This window comes from Vidua chalybeata, chromosome 2 (assembly GCF_026979565.1).
Source record: "Vidua chalybeata isolate OUT-0048 chromosome 2, bVidCha1 merged haplotype, whole genome shotgun sequence".
Taxonomy (NCBI): domain Eukaryota; kingdom Metazoa; phylum Chordata; class Aves; order Passeriformes; family Viduidae; genus Vidua; species Vidua chalybeata.
In genome coordinates, this window is record NC_071531.1 from 99,761,025 (window position 1) to 99,780,120 (window position 19,096).

Consider the following 19,096-nt stretch of genomic DNA (forward strand, 5'->3'; position numbering starts at 1 on the left):
ACAGGAAAAGACACAGCTCCCTAGCAGCAGCTTTCAGTCTATGTTTCATCCATTGTTTACAGAGCAACTCAACAAGTAAGAAGCCTCTCCCAAAAGGGAGGGAGCTGCAATCTGCTACTTCCTACAGGAGTGCCCTAGTGGTGGAACAGATTGAAGCAGGGATCACTTTCCACTCTTTCTGTTGAAGCAAGGTCATCAGGCAAAAACACAAGCATCTTGGAATAGGAAAAATATGATTCAATACCTATGTCTCTTATGGAAACAGTGAACCACAGCCTGGTTTTTCTCTCTCCTGTAAAACACAATCCACAGAAACTAGGGCTCAATCCTAAATTTATCTTCCTTCACGTCAGCACACAAACTGTGAAAGCCTCTGCTCTCCCCATGTCTTCCTGCTCCTAGCAGCTCAGCTCTGTGGAATGGCTGCAGTGGAGCTGTCCTGGCTTTGTTTCTCTAAGAATTTGGGTTTACAGTGGTTCACCCTTTCTGCACAGTGCTTTTTCAAGGTACCTGTTATGCTCAAAGATGGAGAAAAAGCAATAGCAGAAATAATGGGGGTGGCACAACAGTAAAGCAGCCAAGTGAGAAATGTACCACTCCAGTGCAAACAAGACTCATTTTGGCCACTCAGCACCTGCTCTTCTCCCTGGTGCCGCAGCTCTCCAGCCTCCAGTGATGTCTACAAAACCTTGAGATGCCTCCACTGAATCATGATGTCACCTGCCCACAGCTGAGCACGTTCAGCTGAATGTGACCCCTCACCAGGTGTCTGTAGTTGTGTGGATAGGATTCAGATATATAAGGAGAAGCCAAGTTTACTTGAGATACCCTTGCTCCAGAGTGCCAATATCAGGAAACAAATGACTGAAAGGAAATAATGCACTCCTATGACTACAGTATACACTTAAAATTAATTCCCTGTAGCTGAAACTGATTGTTCACATAAATCTCACTCTGCTTTTAAGCTAGGACATAACCTCTGCTTAATTGATATTCCTGCCTGAAGACGAAGAAATCAATTTGGCATGTTTAAGGAGACTTTAGGTTTTTTTCATAGAAAGTCTTTCCCTGGTAAACGAGTTTGTCTTTTTATAGGGACGGATTTGTGAAACAGAAGATAAACCTTTAACAGTTACTTGAATAGACGTAGCCTTTCTTGGTAGGTTTGGAAACCAAAACACCTTCTGGATGCATCCTTTCCATGGTCAAATGCCCGCACCTATGTAAACTTGCACAGTTAACTCCCATTCTTTCCCTGACTGTCTCACTACTCTAGGGTAAGATGTCCCTTTGTAATTTTTTATCACTGTGCACACAATCAAGTCCTGCAGAGGCACCTGCTGAAATGGGGGTGTGATGCTTCCATTCTTGTTTTATTGTTCTTTAACCATTGCCCACCCAGTAACATTCTCGGATTTAAGTGAAAGTTAAAAAATTAGGTGGGAAAGCTCATTTTAACATCAAGCCTGCAGTGTGGGAATATCAGGATTAGAAAATACAACGTGTGAGAAAGCTCAGCCCCATTTCTGACTGACTGGAGTTGGGATGTGGTTAGCAATGCATGCTCACAAGCACGCCCTTCCTTAAAGCTCTGAATCAAGCAAGTGGAAGAGCAAGGAGTCTGTGCTAGGTTTTGAAATGAGCTTGTACAGCAGGTTTGGTGCATGGTTATCATGCCTTGTTACACACACTGCCTCATGTCCTACAATTTATGTGCTAAGTATTTCTAATACAGCAACCACATTGATTTCAAGGGCAGTTTGCAAAATGGTGTGACTCTACAGCTGACAGGGAAGGTAAAACCTGAATGCCCTTTTCTAGACATAGAAGGGCTGCAGTACGGCTGAGGAGTTGAAATCAGTCCAAAAGCTGCTGACAAAATGTGCCCTTGAAGAAGAGAGGATTTTTACATAGTGCCTTATGAAAACAAACACGTACCTGACATGTAACTGCATCTTGACATAAGATGCCAAAAGAAAAAGCCTTTCACAGGAAAGTGCTTATTATTTTCACTTTCAAATGACCAAGTGCTTAGGAAAGGTGTCAAAAGAAGTCCCTGAAGGCTGTCTGTCTCTGTGCAGCCATTAACCTTCAAGGGCTTGGGAAGCAGGACACAACTCCCCTGATGAGGATTTTCACCTCTCGCCTGCACGTGCTGAGCCACCTCGGGCTGTGGGAAATTCAGATGTGGCTCTATCTACCAAGCCACATCAGTCCAAGGCCACAACACCAACTTGCAATTATCCATGCAGTGTGATGAGCAGCATTCTCCCCAGATTTGGCACATACCAGCAAGCATTCTCCTTAATTGCCTTGGAGAGACCAGGAACTGTTTCCACCAGACACAAAGCAGAGGCCACTCTGTGTGAATGGTAAATTAAACCACATGGACAAAAGATGTTCCACTTCATCTCAGGGCCAGGAAATGACCCCTGATTTGTTTTATTCACCGGTATAAAGGTAGCCTCTGCTGATAAATTAGGGATGAGCCAGTGTGGGGTCAGATGGATGGATCAGGAAGAGAAAGACTCAAAGGGCTTGAACATTACCAGGGAGCTCAGAGACAGGAACAAAGTGGGATTCATCTCAACTTAGTGTAAGAACTGAAAACCTGATATTTGCATCTGAGCGCAGCTTAGTCACCCTCAACTCCTCTTACAGGCAGTGGAGAGAAATAGCCAAGTGAAACCAGAATCAGGGCAATGCCAGACCAAACTGGGAAGTAAGTTTAGCTGTAACTCTGCCACTCTATAGCTACAGATGATTTATCTCAATCCTGATGCTATTTTATGGAGTATTTTCTAATTTTTCCACCTGCATTCCTTTAACTACAGTCACCTGTGTATGGTCAGTAGCAAGGAACTCCAGCAAAAAGGCATTTGCAAGTCAGTTTAGGTTAAAACCACTGTCACTAATTTTTATTTTCACATGTGACTGTTAAGAAAGAGTTGTAGATTACCTTGCTCCCTGCTTTAATGCAAAGAATTTATCTTAACACTCTTTATAACCTCAGTTTCTCATCCTGAAACATTCACACCCATCTTCTACCAGGGTCATCTTAATGTCCAACACCTGGAGTTGTGACTGTGCCTCACTTTTGCTGTTCTCTCTTGTACTGTCCTTTCTATTTCACTGCCTGAGTTACATGACTTGAAAAATAGTAGCCAGCCATCACTGTCACCTGGTCTTGGCACCTTTCTAGGTACAAAGGAAATTAAATATTGAGCAGTAATAAGTGAAAACGATACATGGATCAGTATGGCAGATCATGAGAATACTGAAGAGCCTTGAATTACAAGAGTTTTTTCCTTAAACCACTCTAATTTCACAAGACCATCTATGTACTCTGTACCCAAGAGCCCACAGCATTTAACACAGCACTGTGTCTTCTCCACAGTCTGTTAACTTGGATGATCTCTGGCTGGTTCAAGCCATGGCTGTTGCAGACCCTGTACAACTCTGCTGCTGATGATTGCCATTCTGATAAAAGGGAGAAAGCAGCATGGGCCTGCTCCTCCATTTACTTAATGTATCCTCACTAGCACTGCCCTGTAATATATCTGTTACCAATCAATACTTAATATAATTTTAGAGAATGGTGCTGGAGCAAGCCCAAAAGCTAAAGCAGATCTTCATGTAAAACAGGCAGCAGAAATAAATGGGGAGAAAGCTCATGTGGAAAACAAAGCAGAGATGGTACTTTCTGTGTCTGCAGATTTACTCTGTGTCAGAGCATGGACAGACCTCTAGGAGTGAAAGACAATGGGACAGTTTTCCATCTTAGGACCAGAACAAAAAAGAACAAGAAGTCAACTAAGGACTAACTATCAGTTGATTAAGTGTCAGGCAATTATTAGAATTTTCTTTCCTCCAGTACATGAGACAAGGCCAGGGCACTGTGTCATGCAATTGGGAAAGGCTGGAGAGTCAGGGTAGGTTGCAAGGAGGAGAGCAATGCTGCTGGATCAGGGAAGGCTGACCCAGGGTGCAGCTGGAGCACAGGCTTAGACCAGGATGGGTGTTGTGGTGCTGAGCCACTAGGGTGTGATGGCCCCACAATCTGTCTAGGGGCAGGAGGGGCTGAGAAGGAGCCAAATATGTGTGCCTTGAGTTTGAGACTGTGCAGAATTCTAGAGTCTAATTTTGCCTTCACACACCTCAAAGTTAGGTTATCCATTACATTCTTCAATATTTCCCCTAAAACTTGGAAGCTATTGGTTTCCCTGCAATGAGGATGCTTTTGAAGGAGACTGACTTTGCTCCTTGACAGCAGAGACTGCTTTTCAATCAGCATCAGACTAAGAACACAGGAATCTGTCACGCTGGCTGTTGTTGGGAGCAAACTGTCCTAGGCACTTACCTCCTTTTGATTAAAAAACCTCTTTGGTGGGCAGTTTAGTTGCAGGCAATGACAGAGGGAAAAGAGCCAAGTAAGTACATGGCTAACTGCTCCTTTGTCTCTATGAGCTCCATAACGTGGCAGCTGGATTGCACTGCCAGGTAGCAATGGGAGGAAGCCTGTGCGAGTGGAAAGTCCTACTAGGCTCAAAAAATTTGGGCCCACAGCTCAAGGTCCTGATGTCACTGAGCCTTTCCTGCATATAATTCTAGAAAGAGCCTCTGGTAAAGGCAGTGCTCATCTCATTATCAATTCAATTTTTGCCATAGCTCTGCTAGGCTCTTAATTTCTCGTGTTAAAACAACAAATGAGATGACCCAACTGCAATCTCTAATAGGTCTCATGGGTCAGTAATCACTCATTTGTTATAGTGCCTCTCACCCAAAGGACAGAGATGAAAATTTGTCCTCCTAATGGCAAGAGCTGTAAATTAGTTTTATTTCACTGTTAAATCTAGCTGCCTGAAAATTAGAATGACCAGCCCTTAGCTGGGAAGAAAATGTGTCAGCTCAAGGGATTTTCTGCATTAGGCAAACAGGCAGCTCATAATCACCCATTAAACAGTCACAGTGGCTGTCCTGACACTCTTGCTGCTCAGAGTCTGAGTGACTGCTGATGTACTGAACATGGTGAAACTTTGCAAGCCTGGTGCCCACTTCTGGGCCAGTGACCCCAACTCCACTTCTAGCTTAGGAAGAGAAGTGAACATCTCCTCCAGGTGCTTATGGTAATTTCATCTTTCAGGAAGATAGACATGTTCAAGATAGGGATGATGAATTTCTCTGTGAAGGTACATCTTATCTCTGTTATTAAGGGAACTTCAGATGAGTAGGTCAGATTTGAACATGTTGATCTTTTAGACTTATACATTTAGATGAGACAAATCCTGCTCAAAATTTAGCCATTTGTTTGTCACAGGTGTTTCTTCAGCTGAATATTGTTATCTTTATACTTGAAATCTTTGCAAACCCTGTGGGTCTAAAAGATGTTATTTTGGAATAGCATGGACTCTCTGTGGAGTTGGAATTTAAAGGGTAAGCTATCACTGCATACTTATAGGGTACAAAAGAGGGAGAAGAAGGGGTTTAAAAACAGATGGAATCCCTGTTGATAGGGGCATGAAGGTGCCTAACAGCCTTCACCGAGCAAGTCGCTGCTGGTGAAGTTGTAGAAACACTTGAGTGGTTCCTCCTGGGAGTGTGGGTGTCCCTCTAGCAGTCACTTCACAAATTATTCATGCTTTTGGCAAGACAGACTGCACAAAACACCACAGAGCCATTCCTGCTTGTTAAGCCTGATCCTGGAGGGCAGCCCAGAGCTCTCCCAGCTCTATCTGAAACCAGTGGGGGATATATTGCTCACCCTGACTGATGCAGTTCCTTGCAGCAAAGCCATGCTGTTCACTGCAGGGTCACATCCCAACAGGCTGCAGGGATTGCAGCAGACATCTCAGTGGCCTGAGGGCACCCTTTGAGGGCAGGGAGGCTGTTGCCTGCACTGTGAGAGATGGGGAGCAGATTTTCCCTCCATCCCATCCCTGAGAAACCACACTTCCTCTCTGCAGCCCTTTGGGAAGAAGAAGAGAAGTTTGTCCTGGGAAAGAAAGGCTGAAACACCTTCGATGTGATGAAATGAGTAGTCCATCATCTTGTTCAATAATGTGTCACACAGAAAGCTCTTTAAAAAGCTCTCTATAGAAAGCTGAAAATAAATTTTAAAAATCTACCCCACTGTCAAATCCTCAAAACCTTTAAGTGTATCAGAATAGTTGTAAAATTATTCACTTTTATGATGTGCAAGTTATAGAATATTGTAGAGCCTGACAAGTTTATAAGAACATGTATTAAGCTGCCAGCATGGGTAGGACCTGGCTAAAGTTAAAATATAAAACCTTGCCACAGGACAAGTGAGGGTGGGACGAGGGACACTAAAGAGTGAGAATGGCTTTGAATAAGAAATGTGGTCCTCTGCCTCCTTTTCCTGCTGCTCCACTTGCATTGAAATAGGAAACTTTAGAATGGAGACCCAGAGAGACTAGAGCTGATAGGAAGAGCCTGTGGTGCTGCAGCCGGAGCTGCATGGTCTGTGTTGATGGATTTGTGACTTTAAAAATAACTGGACTCTAGAGACTGCAGCTCTGCTGAGTAATGGGTCTCTCACATCTGATTGTGCCTGTTTTCCCCATGAACAACCTCGTCATTCCCTGGTGATATCCAAGCAGTTGGCCTCACCTCCATGGCTGGTAAAATCATAGAGCATGTCAAAACATGTGGAAGACAGGGATGTGATTAGAGACTGCCTACATGGCTTCACCAAAGACAAATCATGCCTATTTTGGTAGCTTTCTTCAATGGAGTGGCTGCATCAGCAGACAAGAGAAGAGCTACAGTTGCCATCTACTTCAACTTCTCTAAGGTTTTTGATACAATCCTCTGCAATATCCTTACCTCTAGGTTGGAGAGAGGTATGGGCTTGATGGATGGACTGTTAGATGAATAAGAAACTGACTGGATGGCAACATCCAAAAAGTAACAGCCAATGGCTCAATATCCAAGTGGAAACCAGTAACGACTGGAGTGTCCTACCAGCTGTCATTAGTCCCACGCTGGCACCAATATTATTTAATATCTTCATCAGTGACATAGGCAGTGGGATCAGTGCACCCTCAGCAAGTTTGCAGATGGCATCAAGCTGAGTGCTGCAGTTGGTTCACTTGAGGGAAGGAATGTTATCCAAAGGGACCTTGACAGGCTTGAGGAGCAGGGCCCTGTGGATCTCATGAAGTTCAAGTGCAAGGCCCTGCATCTGGGTCAGGTCAATCTGGGTATCAATCCAGGCTGAGTGATGGATAGGTTTGGAGCAGTCTTGTGGAAAAGGACTTGGGGGTACCTGTCGACGTAAAATCAGACATGACTCTGCAATATGCACTTGCAGCCTGAAAAGCCAACCATATCCTGGTCTGTATAAACATAAACATGACCAGCAGGTCGGAAGAGGTGATTCTGCCTGTCTACTCCACCCTCGTGAGACCCTACCCGGAATACTGCATCCAGCTCTAGGGGTTCCCAGCACAAGAAAGATGTGAACCTGTTAGAGCAGATACAAAGGGTCATGAAGGTGATCAGGGGCCAGACCAATTAACCTATGAAGACAGGCTAAAAGAGATGGGGTTGGAGAAGAGAATGCTCCAAGGAGATCGGATTGCAGCTTTTCAGTTTATAAAGGGGACTGATAAAAAAGATGGAGAGACATTTTTTACCAGGGCCTGTAGTAACAGGACAAGAAATAACAGTTTTGTACTATAGGAGGACAAGTTTAGATTAGACATAATGAAGACATAATGATTAGACATAATGAAGAAAATCTTTACTGTGAGGGTAGTGAGACAGGGGAACAGGTTGCCCAGAGAAGCTGTGGATACCCCATCCCTGGAATTATTGACGGCCAGTTTGGATGGGACTTCGGGAAACCTGGTCTAGTGATAGATGTCACTGTCCATGGCAGGGCATTGGGACTAGATGATCTTCAAAGGTCCCTTCTACCCCAAACCTTCTATGACTTGGTGGTGCTACACTCCCTCTTGCTGTTGGCACACGAGGTCAGAAGGCAGGTGCCAGCAGGCTAGGGAATGCCAGGAGATTCTCCCCCAAAACAGCAGAGCTGCAGGAGGCACAGCGTGGAGACTGACTCAGCTTCTCCTGGATGGGATAGACAGTAGCTTTCTGTAAGCAGGAAAGTTAACTAAGATTGCTGTGGATTTTGGTTTTCGCTTTTTTGTTAGTTTTTTTTTTTTTAACAAAACCTTTTAAATTTTCAGTCTATTAATAGCAATGGAACATTGTCTTCTCAGGCTAAGCTGAGCCTCCCTTTCTGTTCTTTCTTTCTACCTGCACCCTCCCCACATGAAGAAATCTTCCAGAAGAACTATTCTTTGAGAATTTGAGGGGGAGGATGAAGAAGGAACAGGCTATGATTTGCACAAAATTAAAATAATATTTGAGACACAAGACAAATGTTCCCAGAGAAATGCCCCTTTCCTTACTGCAAAGAATATGTCAATGAAGCATTTGCATACATTACACCAACTAAATTAATTTACCCAGACTTGCTGTTTGCTTTTCATGCCCAAAGCTAACAGCTCACATGGATTTTCTGGGTTGTTTTGTGTTTTTTTTGCCCTTTCTTAAGCCTGACTACACAAACTCAAGACACACTTTCATCTGACAGTGGAATAAGACGAATTTTGGGTTGTCTTTTAACAGGGAGACTTTTCTTTCAGTGCCACACTTACATTGCAAGGTACCCAGAGCAAGGGCAAGCTGAAAGTCACTTGTGGAGAATGGGCAGAGATGTGCAGGGGAACAGAGAGTTACTCTGAGCTAGAAACAATTTATTTTCCCCTCTTCTATAACCTGAGCATGACCTCCATCACGCCAGGCCATTGTGGGTGGGTTTGGGATGCCCATTGCTTGCTGGGACCAGCAATGCCTCAGCAAGAATGAGACAGACATTACTTTAAGACATCCTTGCATTTCCTCAGAAACAGCTCTCAGGAGAAAGCCTCAACCAAAAATGTGGAGTGTTTTATGGCTCATACATTGCTCAGTGACTGCTGCAGAGGTGTAGACACAGGCAGAGCCAGTGAGACAGGACAGGGAGACAGGGTTGGCAGCACTGAGAGCCCTGTGTTCCCTCCTCACTACACCTACCTGGCCCCAGCCTACTGTCTGCACTCCACTGTGACCAGTCTGGCACAGGCTTAGCTGCACATAGCCCTGTGACAGTTGTCAGAGCAATGTGACATAGACCACAGAGCAAATCCTTGCCAGGAAAAATGCATAGATGGGACTGGAGACACTGGTCCCACCAAGAGAGGCTGTGGGCTTGTTCAACAACCACCACCTCATCCCTTCTCTCCTTCCAGCAGACCAGTAATGTTTGTGCCATCCTTTGGCGCTCCTGGGGTACGTCTCTGAAAGAGCAGTTAATGGATTTACATGTCAGATAATTGTGATAGCTGGAGATTGTCTGATGGAAGGGGAGAAATTCAATTGTCTCAGGGTGGATTTGGTCTAATTATCTCAGATGACACCAGCAAATCTGCTGCTCTTGGAGACACGCTGTTACTGTAGTAACTTGTAAATGAATGTCAGATGATGAGTAATTTAGAGGCAGTCTGAACTGCTGAGTTTATGAGCACAGTGGGCAATCATTTCTTCTTTCTTTATTTTTTTTTTAATTATTTTCCATATTAATTTCTTTTTCAGTGTGAATGTAAACCACAAAATCAACAGGTCAGATATAGGGCTCTTGTGAACTCTGCCTTCCCTATCAGTCAGAGCAGATGCAGCTTGGAAGCGCTTTATCACTTTGCTTTTAATTAAAGCCTATAATGGTTTTGCATTTTATGAACAGGCTTTATCCAAAATACAAAGTGGATAAAGGATGAAGCAAATCTTCAGATAACTCTGCTTTTTTTTATTATCTCTATTGTACATATGCAGGCTGCTCACTCCCTCACCCAGAGCCAGGATCAGCAGTGTCTCATGAGCAAGCTGCTGATAAACAATGGTTGCACCCTGCCCTTGTGGAGAAAGAGCTGATAAGGGTGTGCCTTGGCTCCTGATACTTGCCTTGTGTGGCCAAAGGGGATGGCATTTAGCGGCATCACCCTTTCTTAAATCAAGACATAAAATCTTCTAGTCCAAAGAGAAGATGGCAAATGTCTGCACACCCCAGTGCATCAGCAGTTGCAATGCAGCATCAGGTACACTATGCTATGGTTTGCTGTCACTGCACTGTGCCCAGTCCTAAAATGCAGCAAAGAAAATACAAGTTGCAAATCAGGTCCCAAGGGCATGTCCCACCCTCAAGCCTAGCTTTTTATTTGACTGGCAAACAACTGCCAGATGCTCCACAGGAACTGCCTGCACACACGGGGTTGCTTGCATCTAATCAGTGTATTTTATTTCTCAAAGAGAGCACAGAAAGTGATCTCAGGTGAGATCCACCAAACACAGCAGCTAAATCGGGATAGTTTTCTGGGGTGTTCATGACCCTGCTGCAGCTCTGGCTGAGGGTCAGCAAGGAGGTCCATCTCCCTTCAGTTTGGAGCACAGGAAGTTTTGGTACCCATCTGGGCTTGGAAGGGTTCATCAAACTTAGGTTTGAAGTAAGAGAGCTGGAGAGCATGACCTTGCTCCATCCTACCACTGTCCACATGGGTCTCTCTCAGAAAGCATCTATGGACTGAAATGTTTAAGTGTGGATCCCATTTATATTTAATTATAATTACATTGTTCTCAATATATTGAAGAAGGTTGAGTTTCTTGAAGTTTTTTGCTTGCACTTCAAGAGTGCATGACAGTTAATGCTGAAAAAAAAATATTTTTAAGAAAAAAGCAAGGGGATTTAATTTGAGAATAACATCTTTCTTTTCACCTGGGATACATTTAAAATAATGAATCATAGATTTGCTAGATCTACCACAAAACCAATGTTTTTTTTCCCAAAATACCCCTGTATATATGTGGATTCATCTCAAATTTGGGGTCGTCTGATAGAGAGAAGTGTGTGGTACAGCGTGGACATGTACTAAAGCTGCATTTTCTCTGCATAGTCAGAGGTGTGTAATTAGCATGAGGACAGCCATTAACACATCCCGTGTGCTGTGTCACCAAGTCATGCCTGATTATGTTGCAAAGTGAGATTAGTAAAATGAGCTTGACGTTGTCCTCTCACTGCCATTTGATAGTAGGGAAAACAAATCCTTCCACTTCCAAAGCTGCAACTAATATTCAGTACTTAAGAAATTCAACTGATGCATTCATAATGAACAGGATTTTATGAAACTAAAATTTTAAATAAATCCCCAACATGGTCCCTTGCTTGGATTTCTTAATTTCAGACATGAAAGTACAGCCTCTGACAAAATAGGTTGAGGGGGTTGGGAATTTTTTTCTTCTCTTTTCTTTCATCTGAAAGACTTAAAAAAATCTCATCAGCATATTAAAAAAGAGCAGAAGATAAATTAAATGAAGACCAGGATTAAAAGACTCACTACTTTCTTCATGTTACCTTTATAGTTCTTTTGAGCTTCTGTCTCTGTGAGGTGGGTGTAAGTAACATGGAGGTGGATGTTAGTGGGTGGCAAAGCTTTTTGAGGCAGAAAGAAACTGAGGATTAGAAAATTACTGGAGGCAGTTTCCATACAGATGAGAAGAAGCCAAGAAAGAGGAGGAAGACAGTAAGAAAACTGAATCAATGGCACATTTCACTGGCAAAGAAAATGTCGATTTGTTTCAGCAGAAACCCTAAAAGTTGCTATGGTTGCTAAAAGTTGCTGAAAACCCTGGAAGCTGCTCGCTCAAAGCAATCTCACAGCTGCAGGCCCAGGTCCCTCCTTGTCTGCAGAAATCTTTAGGTCAGTGTCAAAAATCCACTGAGTTTTCACTGCTCATTTCCAGTTTATTACACACCTACAAGGTGACTGCATCTCTTGTTGTTCCTTGTCACAGGCAGGTTGGTGGGGTTGTAACAGGAGGTGTGAGCACAGCCCCTCTCAATCCCTGGCTCCCACCAAAGGTTGCAGCTGCCATGAACATGTACAGCTCCTACCAACTCTCCCATAATCCAGCCAAGAAAGCTGTGGATGAAGAGGAAAGAGTTTGGGTACATGGAAGGAGTAGTTTCTTCTTGGGAGGAGGTTTAGTTTGCAATGTCTCAGGGCGTGCTACAGTTGGACTAGGGTAGAGAGGGAGCACTGTCTGCTGATTTGGGCTGGGTGGCATGCGTGGTGGCTTTGTTTTCATCTTTGCAGTTTTCTGTGTGGCCCTGCTCAGAAGCCCCACCATGGTGGCCTTCAGACCACACCACTGACTGCCCCAAGCAAAGAGCCCAGCGAATGGGTGAATTGATGAGTATTTGCAGAGTGTGTGTGACCACTGGAGAAAATGCAGTTGCATGGGTGTGAAGTGTCTGGAAAAAGATGATTATTTGCAGCACCTGCTTTCCTGTCAGAAACACTTATTTGCTGGGTAGTGAACCAGTCCCTGTCCTCCCTCCTTGGGAGGCACACATTGGCACTGTTCACAGGGATGTGAAGGGCTGATTTTTGCACATTATGTGCAATTACAGCAAGTAAAAGTATGAATGAGGCATCCAGGTTTCCCATATAACACTAAGGAACATTGGAAAGTGCTGAAAGATGACACTTAACCTTTACTCTGAAAGCCTGAGCAGTGTTTACTCTTCTACAGTGTGCTACTTGCCCTCCTTATACTCTAGGTCAGCAGTGTCCAGGCCCTCTCCCATGGAATAGAGCACTGCTTTCAACTCTCCCTCACCCTGTGGGATTTATTTTGAGCAAATTCACCATTTTTAAGTCAGAAATTCAATGGCAAAACACTTAGCTGTTCAGGGCAGCAGCTGCACTTGCTCTCCCTGTGTGCCAATGTGCAGCAGAGAAGCAAGGCTTGAGGGATGGTGGTGTATCTAGTGCCTGCACCCCACAGGGCCAGGAGCTCTGCCAGCAGAGGGGCAGTGTGGGTTGCTGCCTCTGTTTCCACTATTTTCACCATAGCTGATCTAAAGACTTCACTAGTTCAAACACAAAAGGTCCCTCGGAACATGAGGAGCAATAGCAAAGCCCTCTCTCCTGGGTGGGTGCCTCAGCTTTGCAGCTGCAGACTCGGAGATGTGCTTGTGTATTCTTTACCTCTTGGAGGTCTTTAACTCTTGGATCTACCCTTCATCCTTCCCCTGGATTTTCTATCAAGTCATTGGAGTTGTAATGATGGGAGGGAGCCACAGATTTACACCCTCATGTGAGCAGGCATCCATTTCTCTCTCCATGGGCTGCGTTGTCTCCAGCGCAGCAGGAGAAGCCCATTGTGGTACACATCTTTCCTGACTAAAATTGGGTTGTCCTTCTGTTTCTTGTCTAGAAAACAGTTAAACCTCTGTGGGTCTGTGCTAAGGATGGGTTTGGTCCTATCTGCATGTAGAGAGGGTGTCCAGGGGGATGTTCTTTCAGCACCACTTGGAATCAAGTGAATTGCACTCCAGGGCTCTTCATGGGCTGTAAAAGGAGCTGACAGTCTTCAGAGTTAGGGACTTGCCCCTCAAACATCAAAGTTAGAACAAATGTGTCACATCTAAAGCAATTTGTTGCATTTTTAGCAGAAACCCTGTGTCGTAGTCCAAATCTAGTCATGGTTTGGTTGGGGTTTTTTTTCCATAAGAAAAGCGCTGTGTGTTTATAAATTGGTCTTTGCCAAATTACTTGGTCTTAAAAAGAACTGCTCTGTAATAAGCTGCATCATTAAAAAGATTTTTTTCTGTGAGCAGCAGAGCCTGGTTTCCTGCGGTTTGGTGCCTCATGGTGGGATTATGTTGCATCTAATGAGGAGCACTCTGGCTGCAGCCTTTTCTCCTGTTCATAAAGACACTGTCTCATGTGAGTTCTCTGGTGTCTATAATCCATTTGGGATCAAACTGCCATTGTTTAGGTTCTCTCCTATCTGTCAATGTAATACTGCTCACGTGGCCAGCTGTTCCTCCCTGGAGACATGAAAGGGTCATGCTGCTCTACCCTGATACCTCTTCTCTCAGAAATGGTTGAAAATTAAAGCATTTGAGAATTCCATCCCACAGTTCAATTTGACTGAAACTGGCCAACAGGCTAAAAGATAATTGAGAATAATCTGGACTGACATAACAATATAATAAATCTAATTTTATTAGGTAATTGGGCAATAAATGGTAGAAAGTAAATGCTGGAGCAGATCAAACATGGAAAAACTGTTCATAAATACTTATTCAAGCATTTAAATACACTCAAGGTGACCATTTTTTGCCTGTTTTGCATTTCAGTTTTAGCATTTCAATTCACAGCCATATGAATGACCAACAAGAGCACAAACACCTTGATAGTTACACTCATACCTCAAAAGTAAATGTAAAATAATATTTTTCTCCGAGACTTTTTTAAAAAGTGGAGGGAATTATTAAACATTTATTTCAAAATACTACAAATTTGGAATTTTGAAACAGGAATGTCAAACAGTCCAGAAGCCAGATTTTGAAAATGGTTCTTACCAAGTCAGAAAATAAAAATATATCATGAGGTTTGTGCTGAATTTCCAGAATTTTCAATAAACCTGAAATGAACAAAGTTAGACCAGAAATCCCTTGTTGAAATATTTCAGAAATGTGAGTTGTGACAGGGAATTCAAAATTATGTGCACACACACAAAAATTCACAAGTTTAGGAAAGAAAAAGGATATATTGTATAAGTTGCTCATTGTAATTTATTTTTCCAGTTCCTAAGCCATAGAGACATGCTTGTCATAAAATGATTTTTGAAGATATTTGTATTTTCTTACCTTGGATGCAGTTTAGATGGATGAGCTACCATTGTTCTCCATGTTTCTCAAATTAGGAGAATCCATTTCTAAATTCAATTTCATCCTCAGTGGAAATGGTTTCTCTCACTCTGGTAATCTTTGGAGAAGAATTATACATAGTCTATAAAGCTTCAAATTTCAAAACCTCATTTTGAATGTTAGTCAAGAGGTTAATTTAAGATTCATCTTCCAAAAGGGGAGTTAAATAAAACTGATAGAAGGCTGGAACTTGTCGAGTGGTTGAGAGGTTTATCAGCATGTGAGTATGAGTTCATTAGTTTTAATTAGTATAATCACTAATTTTGCATTAACAGTTTGGTGAGAGAAAGTAATTGCTCACACCCACTGTATTAGATTGGGAGATTAGAATTCATTTTATGAGGCAATTAGCATTTCAGGGATTTTTTTTTAAGGCTTTTATGATCTGCCATTGCAGTAGCCTCCTTCACCAAAGAGTCTAAATTAACCATAACTTTCTTCCTAATGGGATGCAAGAATTAATGTAGAATTAAGTGTGAACCAGTAATCCCACTGCGATAAGCAGGCAGCTAAAGCCACAAACCCTGATTAGTTTATAATGATCTGTTTTATTTCCTGGACAATGAGGGTAATTTATCTGTCCTCAATTCATTATCTTCTCAGAAAGCTTATATTCTTGAATTTTATACAGCAAAACAAATAAAATATGAGAAGGGAAAAGTAGAACAGTACTACTGAAGTAGTAATTGTCAAAAGAAAAAGCTGCCAGTTTCAATAGTCAGGCTTAACTTGTCAATTATTCTTCATATCAAATGCCAGAGGAAGAAGAAACAGCTCCCTTTGACATCCAGTGCCTTGGGAAGAGCCATGAATTTCACAGCAACAGCAATCACAATCCTGCTCTATCCATCATAACCTTTGGCAGCTACTGACACAATGAAAACAGATGGAATTGTTATCCTGGTTGGCAAGGAAGCCCTGGTCGTCTGAGATTTAGAAAAGTTTACCCAAGAGATTGCCTTCCAAAACATCCTGTAAAGAAATGTGCAAGTTTTGGTGGGAAAAACTGCTTACTGCAAGGCTGTAATGAAAGCTTTCACAGTATCCATAAAAAGACAAGACAATGTGCCCTTTGCAGCAAATCTACCACCCATTATATGGGATTATGTTTGCCCCTGGATAAAACAAATCTCTGCTCAAAAATCCCGAATCTGCTATGAGTTGGATGGGGTGTGGAGGAGAACAACTGTTAAATGTTAGAACTATAATGTAGTTCATACCATTTTTGGTACATATATTAAAATAAGGGGGTGTGGGACACTATTTAGGGGATTGCATTAATCTTCCTAGGACCTATGTTAAAGCAAAATGTATGTATATATGTACGTATTGCTACAAGGGACATTAATGGATGTAAGAGATGTGTCTTCATAAGAGGAGTTCAGAGAGAAAAAATGTTAAAACAGCTAAAATTTAGGCATAGCTAGGCAGACTGGATCTCAGTCTTTCTGGCATCAGCTGGTGTCACCTTTAGAAGCTGAACTACTTCAGCTAAGAACTGAGTCCTGCACTCTAAGGGCTCCCTCACTCTACAGGCTGTAGAGGCAGTCCCAGGTAACCAGGTTTCCATCTTGGGTGGGTGAAATAAATGCTTAAAATTGGGTAAGATGAATCATGACCAGCATGCCTGTGCCTTAGGGTTTCTCTATGCACACAGTTACTGTGGAGAGACATTATTCTTCCTGAATTACATTACATGTGAATATACTTTTGGCTGAGTAAGACTTATTTCTCTTCAACAACATTCTCTTGAGAGAGGCAGAGCAGTTTGTTTTTTAGTCCTCATGTAGAATCCTTCTGCAAGAGCTGCTGCCTTTTTAGCGAGCTGCCCTACCTTAATCCAAATTTACTTTACTGTAAAAATGCCCTAAATCTGCCATCCAATCACCTTTGAGAGCAATTTAAGATTTATGGTGGTAAGAGCATCAATTAGGCACAAATATATTGACCAAAAAAAAAAAAAAATAGTGACAGTATCATACAATAAAAACTGACATTTATTTCACAAATTATGAGTGTAATAAAGCCTATTGTTTCAGGAAAAATGCCTGTATTTGCCCGTATGTTTCATTAAAGAATAATAATGCCATACATATTTCATTCCCTTGTTCTGTGCAGCAAAACTCTTAACTCTATAAAATGCCCCATGCTGTCCTTGCTTTGTTGGGTTGTTTTTTCCTTTTAATCAGATTTTTCCCCCTGAACTAATGAAATTGCTCTTTAAACACATACATCATTTTCATTTGAAGTGACTTAGCATGGCTCAAACAGTTTGTCTGTTCTCCTGGAGAACAAGGCAACTGCCATCTCCTTGTGCTGCGCACATCCAGGTCATGACTGCCTCTGATCCCTGGTGTCCTGAGTTCTCTGCACCCCCACTAGTGCTGCTTTAGGTGGAGTATGATGTCTGTGGGGTGTGCACCTTGCACATCTGCACTGGTTTCTGGTCCACTCGGTCTCACATTAAATTTCTCTCTTCCCGTAGTATGCACCGACCCGCTGTGCAGCTGCGCAGGCATCCACGGAGCAAGGCATCCTTCCTCCCTGCCATCACCACGAAGCGGTGCACGACCCCCAGCTGGTCCCCTGCACGTGCCCGCTCTTCTCCTGCCCATGGGAAGGGCATCTAGAGGTGGTGGTGTCCCACCTGAGGCAGACCCACCGCATCAACATCCTTCAGGGCGCGGAGATTGTCTTCCTGGCCACGGACATGCACCTGCCCGCACCAACGGACTGGATCATCATGCACTCTTGCCTTGGCCACCAGTTTTTGCTGGTCCTCAGGAAGCAGGAGAAGTATGAGGGCCACCCCCAGTTCTTTGCCACGATGATGCTGATCGGCACGCCCACCCAAGCCAACAACTTCACCTACCGGCTGGAGCTCAACAGGAACCAGAGGCGCCTCAAGTGGGAGGCAACCCCCAGGTCGATCCTGGAGTGTGTTGACTCTGTCATTTCGGACGGGGATTGCCTTGTGCTGAACACTTCCCTGGCTCAACTCTTTTCTGACAATGGAAGCCTAGCGATAGGAATTGTGATTACCACCAGCAAAGTTCACAGCTCCGAAGCTGAAATGTGATGGGGAGGAGGGAGAGGAGGAGGAACAACAGCAACAACAATGGTGCTCTAGCTGCCTTCTGAAAGCAGAACTCGCAGACTTTTTATGGGGTGGGTCTCGGGTCTTTTATGGTATTTAGTACTTGTCCACAGTGGGCATTATGTAAACATCCTGTGGTGACGATCCCTGTGTCATGTATTTACCATTTTGCTAATACAATTTTATGAGAAATTTTAAAAAGTCTAATCAATTTATTGTCGCCCTCCAGCAGCACTGGAAACAACACTTGTTAAAGAAAAGTGCACCCCGGGTGACTCGCAGAAGTCTTTGGTCTGACCATGTTATGCAAATATGTTTCCTTCATTGCCTGCCTGATGGACCAGAGGCCCCTGTGCCTGATGAAAGTTGAAGTATTCCACTACGGGACAAGAGCACCCAGGTTTCCATATTAGCAATAGTGATTTAACTCCTGTACTTTGGGCACAGCCAAGCCCTGCGGGAGCTGGCAGTTTCAGGGCTCCCTTCAGCTTCTGAGGATACAACTTTCTCACCCAAACAGTGAAAGCTTAGAAGATAAAGTCACTCCTCTGCTGAGCATAGGGCTGGGAAGCCTTATCTTGCATTAAACTGGGAATGACAGCTAGTGGTTGGTCACTGTGAGCATGGTTAAATCTCACTCTTGTATCATAAACAGCAGGGAGGGATTGCTAGATGGTCTGGCCATAGGATGGATATAACCATACCGAGCCATTGGGGCATTCATCTTTTTAGCTGCTGTTTCCTTAAGCATTCAAAAAGAGATTTTCAGAAAATAAAGCATAAGAAGGGTCCTAAACTGGGTACTGATCTTGCTACTGAATTCTGTGCCAGTTAGACCCTCAGTTTGTGCTGGTAAATATTGACGTACAGCAATATAGATAGGAGACCTGTTTGCAAATTGGCTTTGAGATTTGACAGGCACTCCTTTGAAAAAATTTCAATGTTTTTTCCCTTGCATACATTTTGTGGGGTGGTGGTGAGGGCTGACTATCACTTTCTTCTCCTGAGGGTGTTTCACAAACAATGATGGTCACAAAAAGACAGAGGTTTCTCTAAGAGATTCTTCCTTGAATGGTTCCTTGGGGGAGAGTTGGAGGCAGGTGCTGGCCATCTCCTGTCACTCATTCCCATCTGCAGTCAGGCCTGTTTCCTCC

At 43.3% G+C, this 19,096-nt stretch overlaps 1 protein-coding gene across 1 annotated transcript in view; it reads left to right on the top strand.

Annotated features, from left to right (window-relative positions):
* Positions 1–18,117, top strand: part of SIAH3 (siah E3 ubiquitin protein ligase family member 3) — a 41,446-nt gene extending 23,329 nt beyond the window's left edge. The window contains exon 2 of the mRNA XM_053935506.1: positions 17,331–18,117. Coding sequence (XP_053791481.1) covers positions 17,331–17,924 — 594 coding nt within the window. The 3' untranslated portion in view covers positions 17,925–18,117. The remainder of the gene's footprint in view (positions 1–17,330) is intronic.
* Positions 18,118–19,096: the final 979 nt, after the last annotated feature.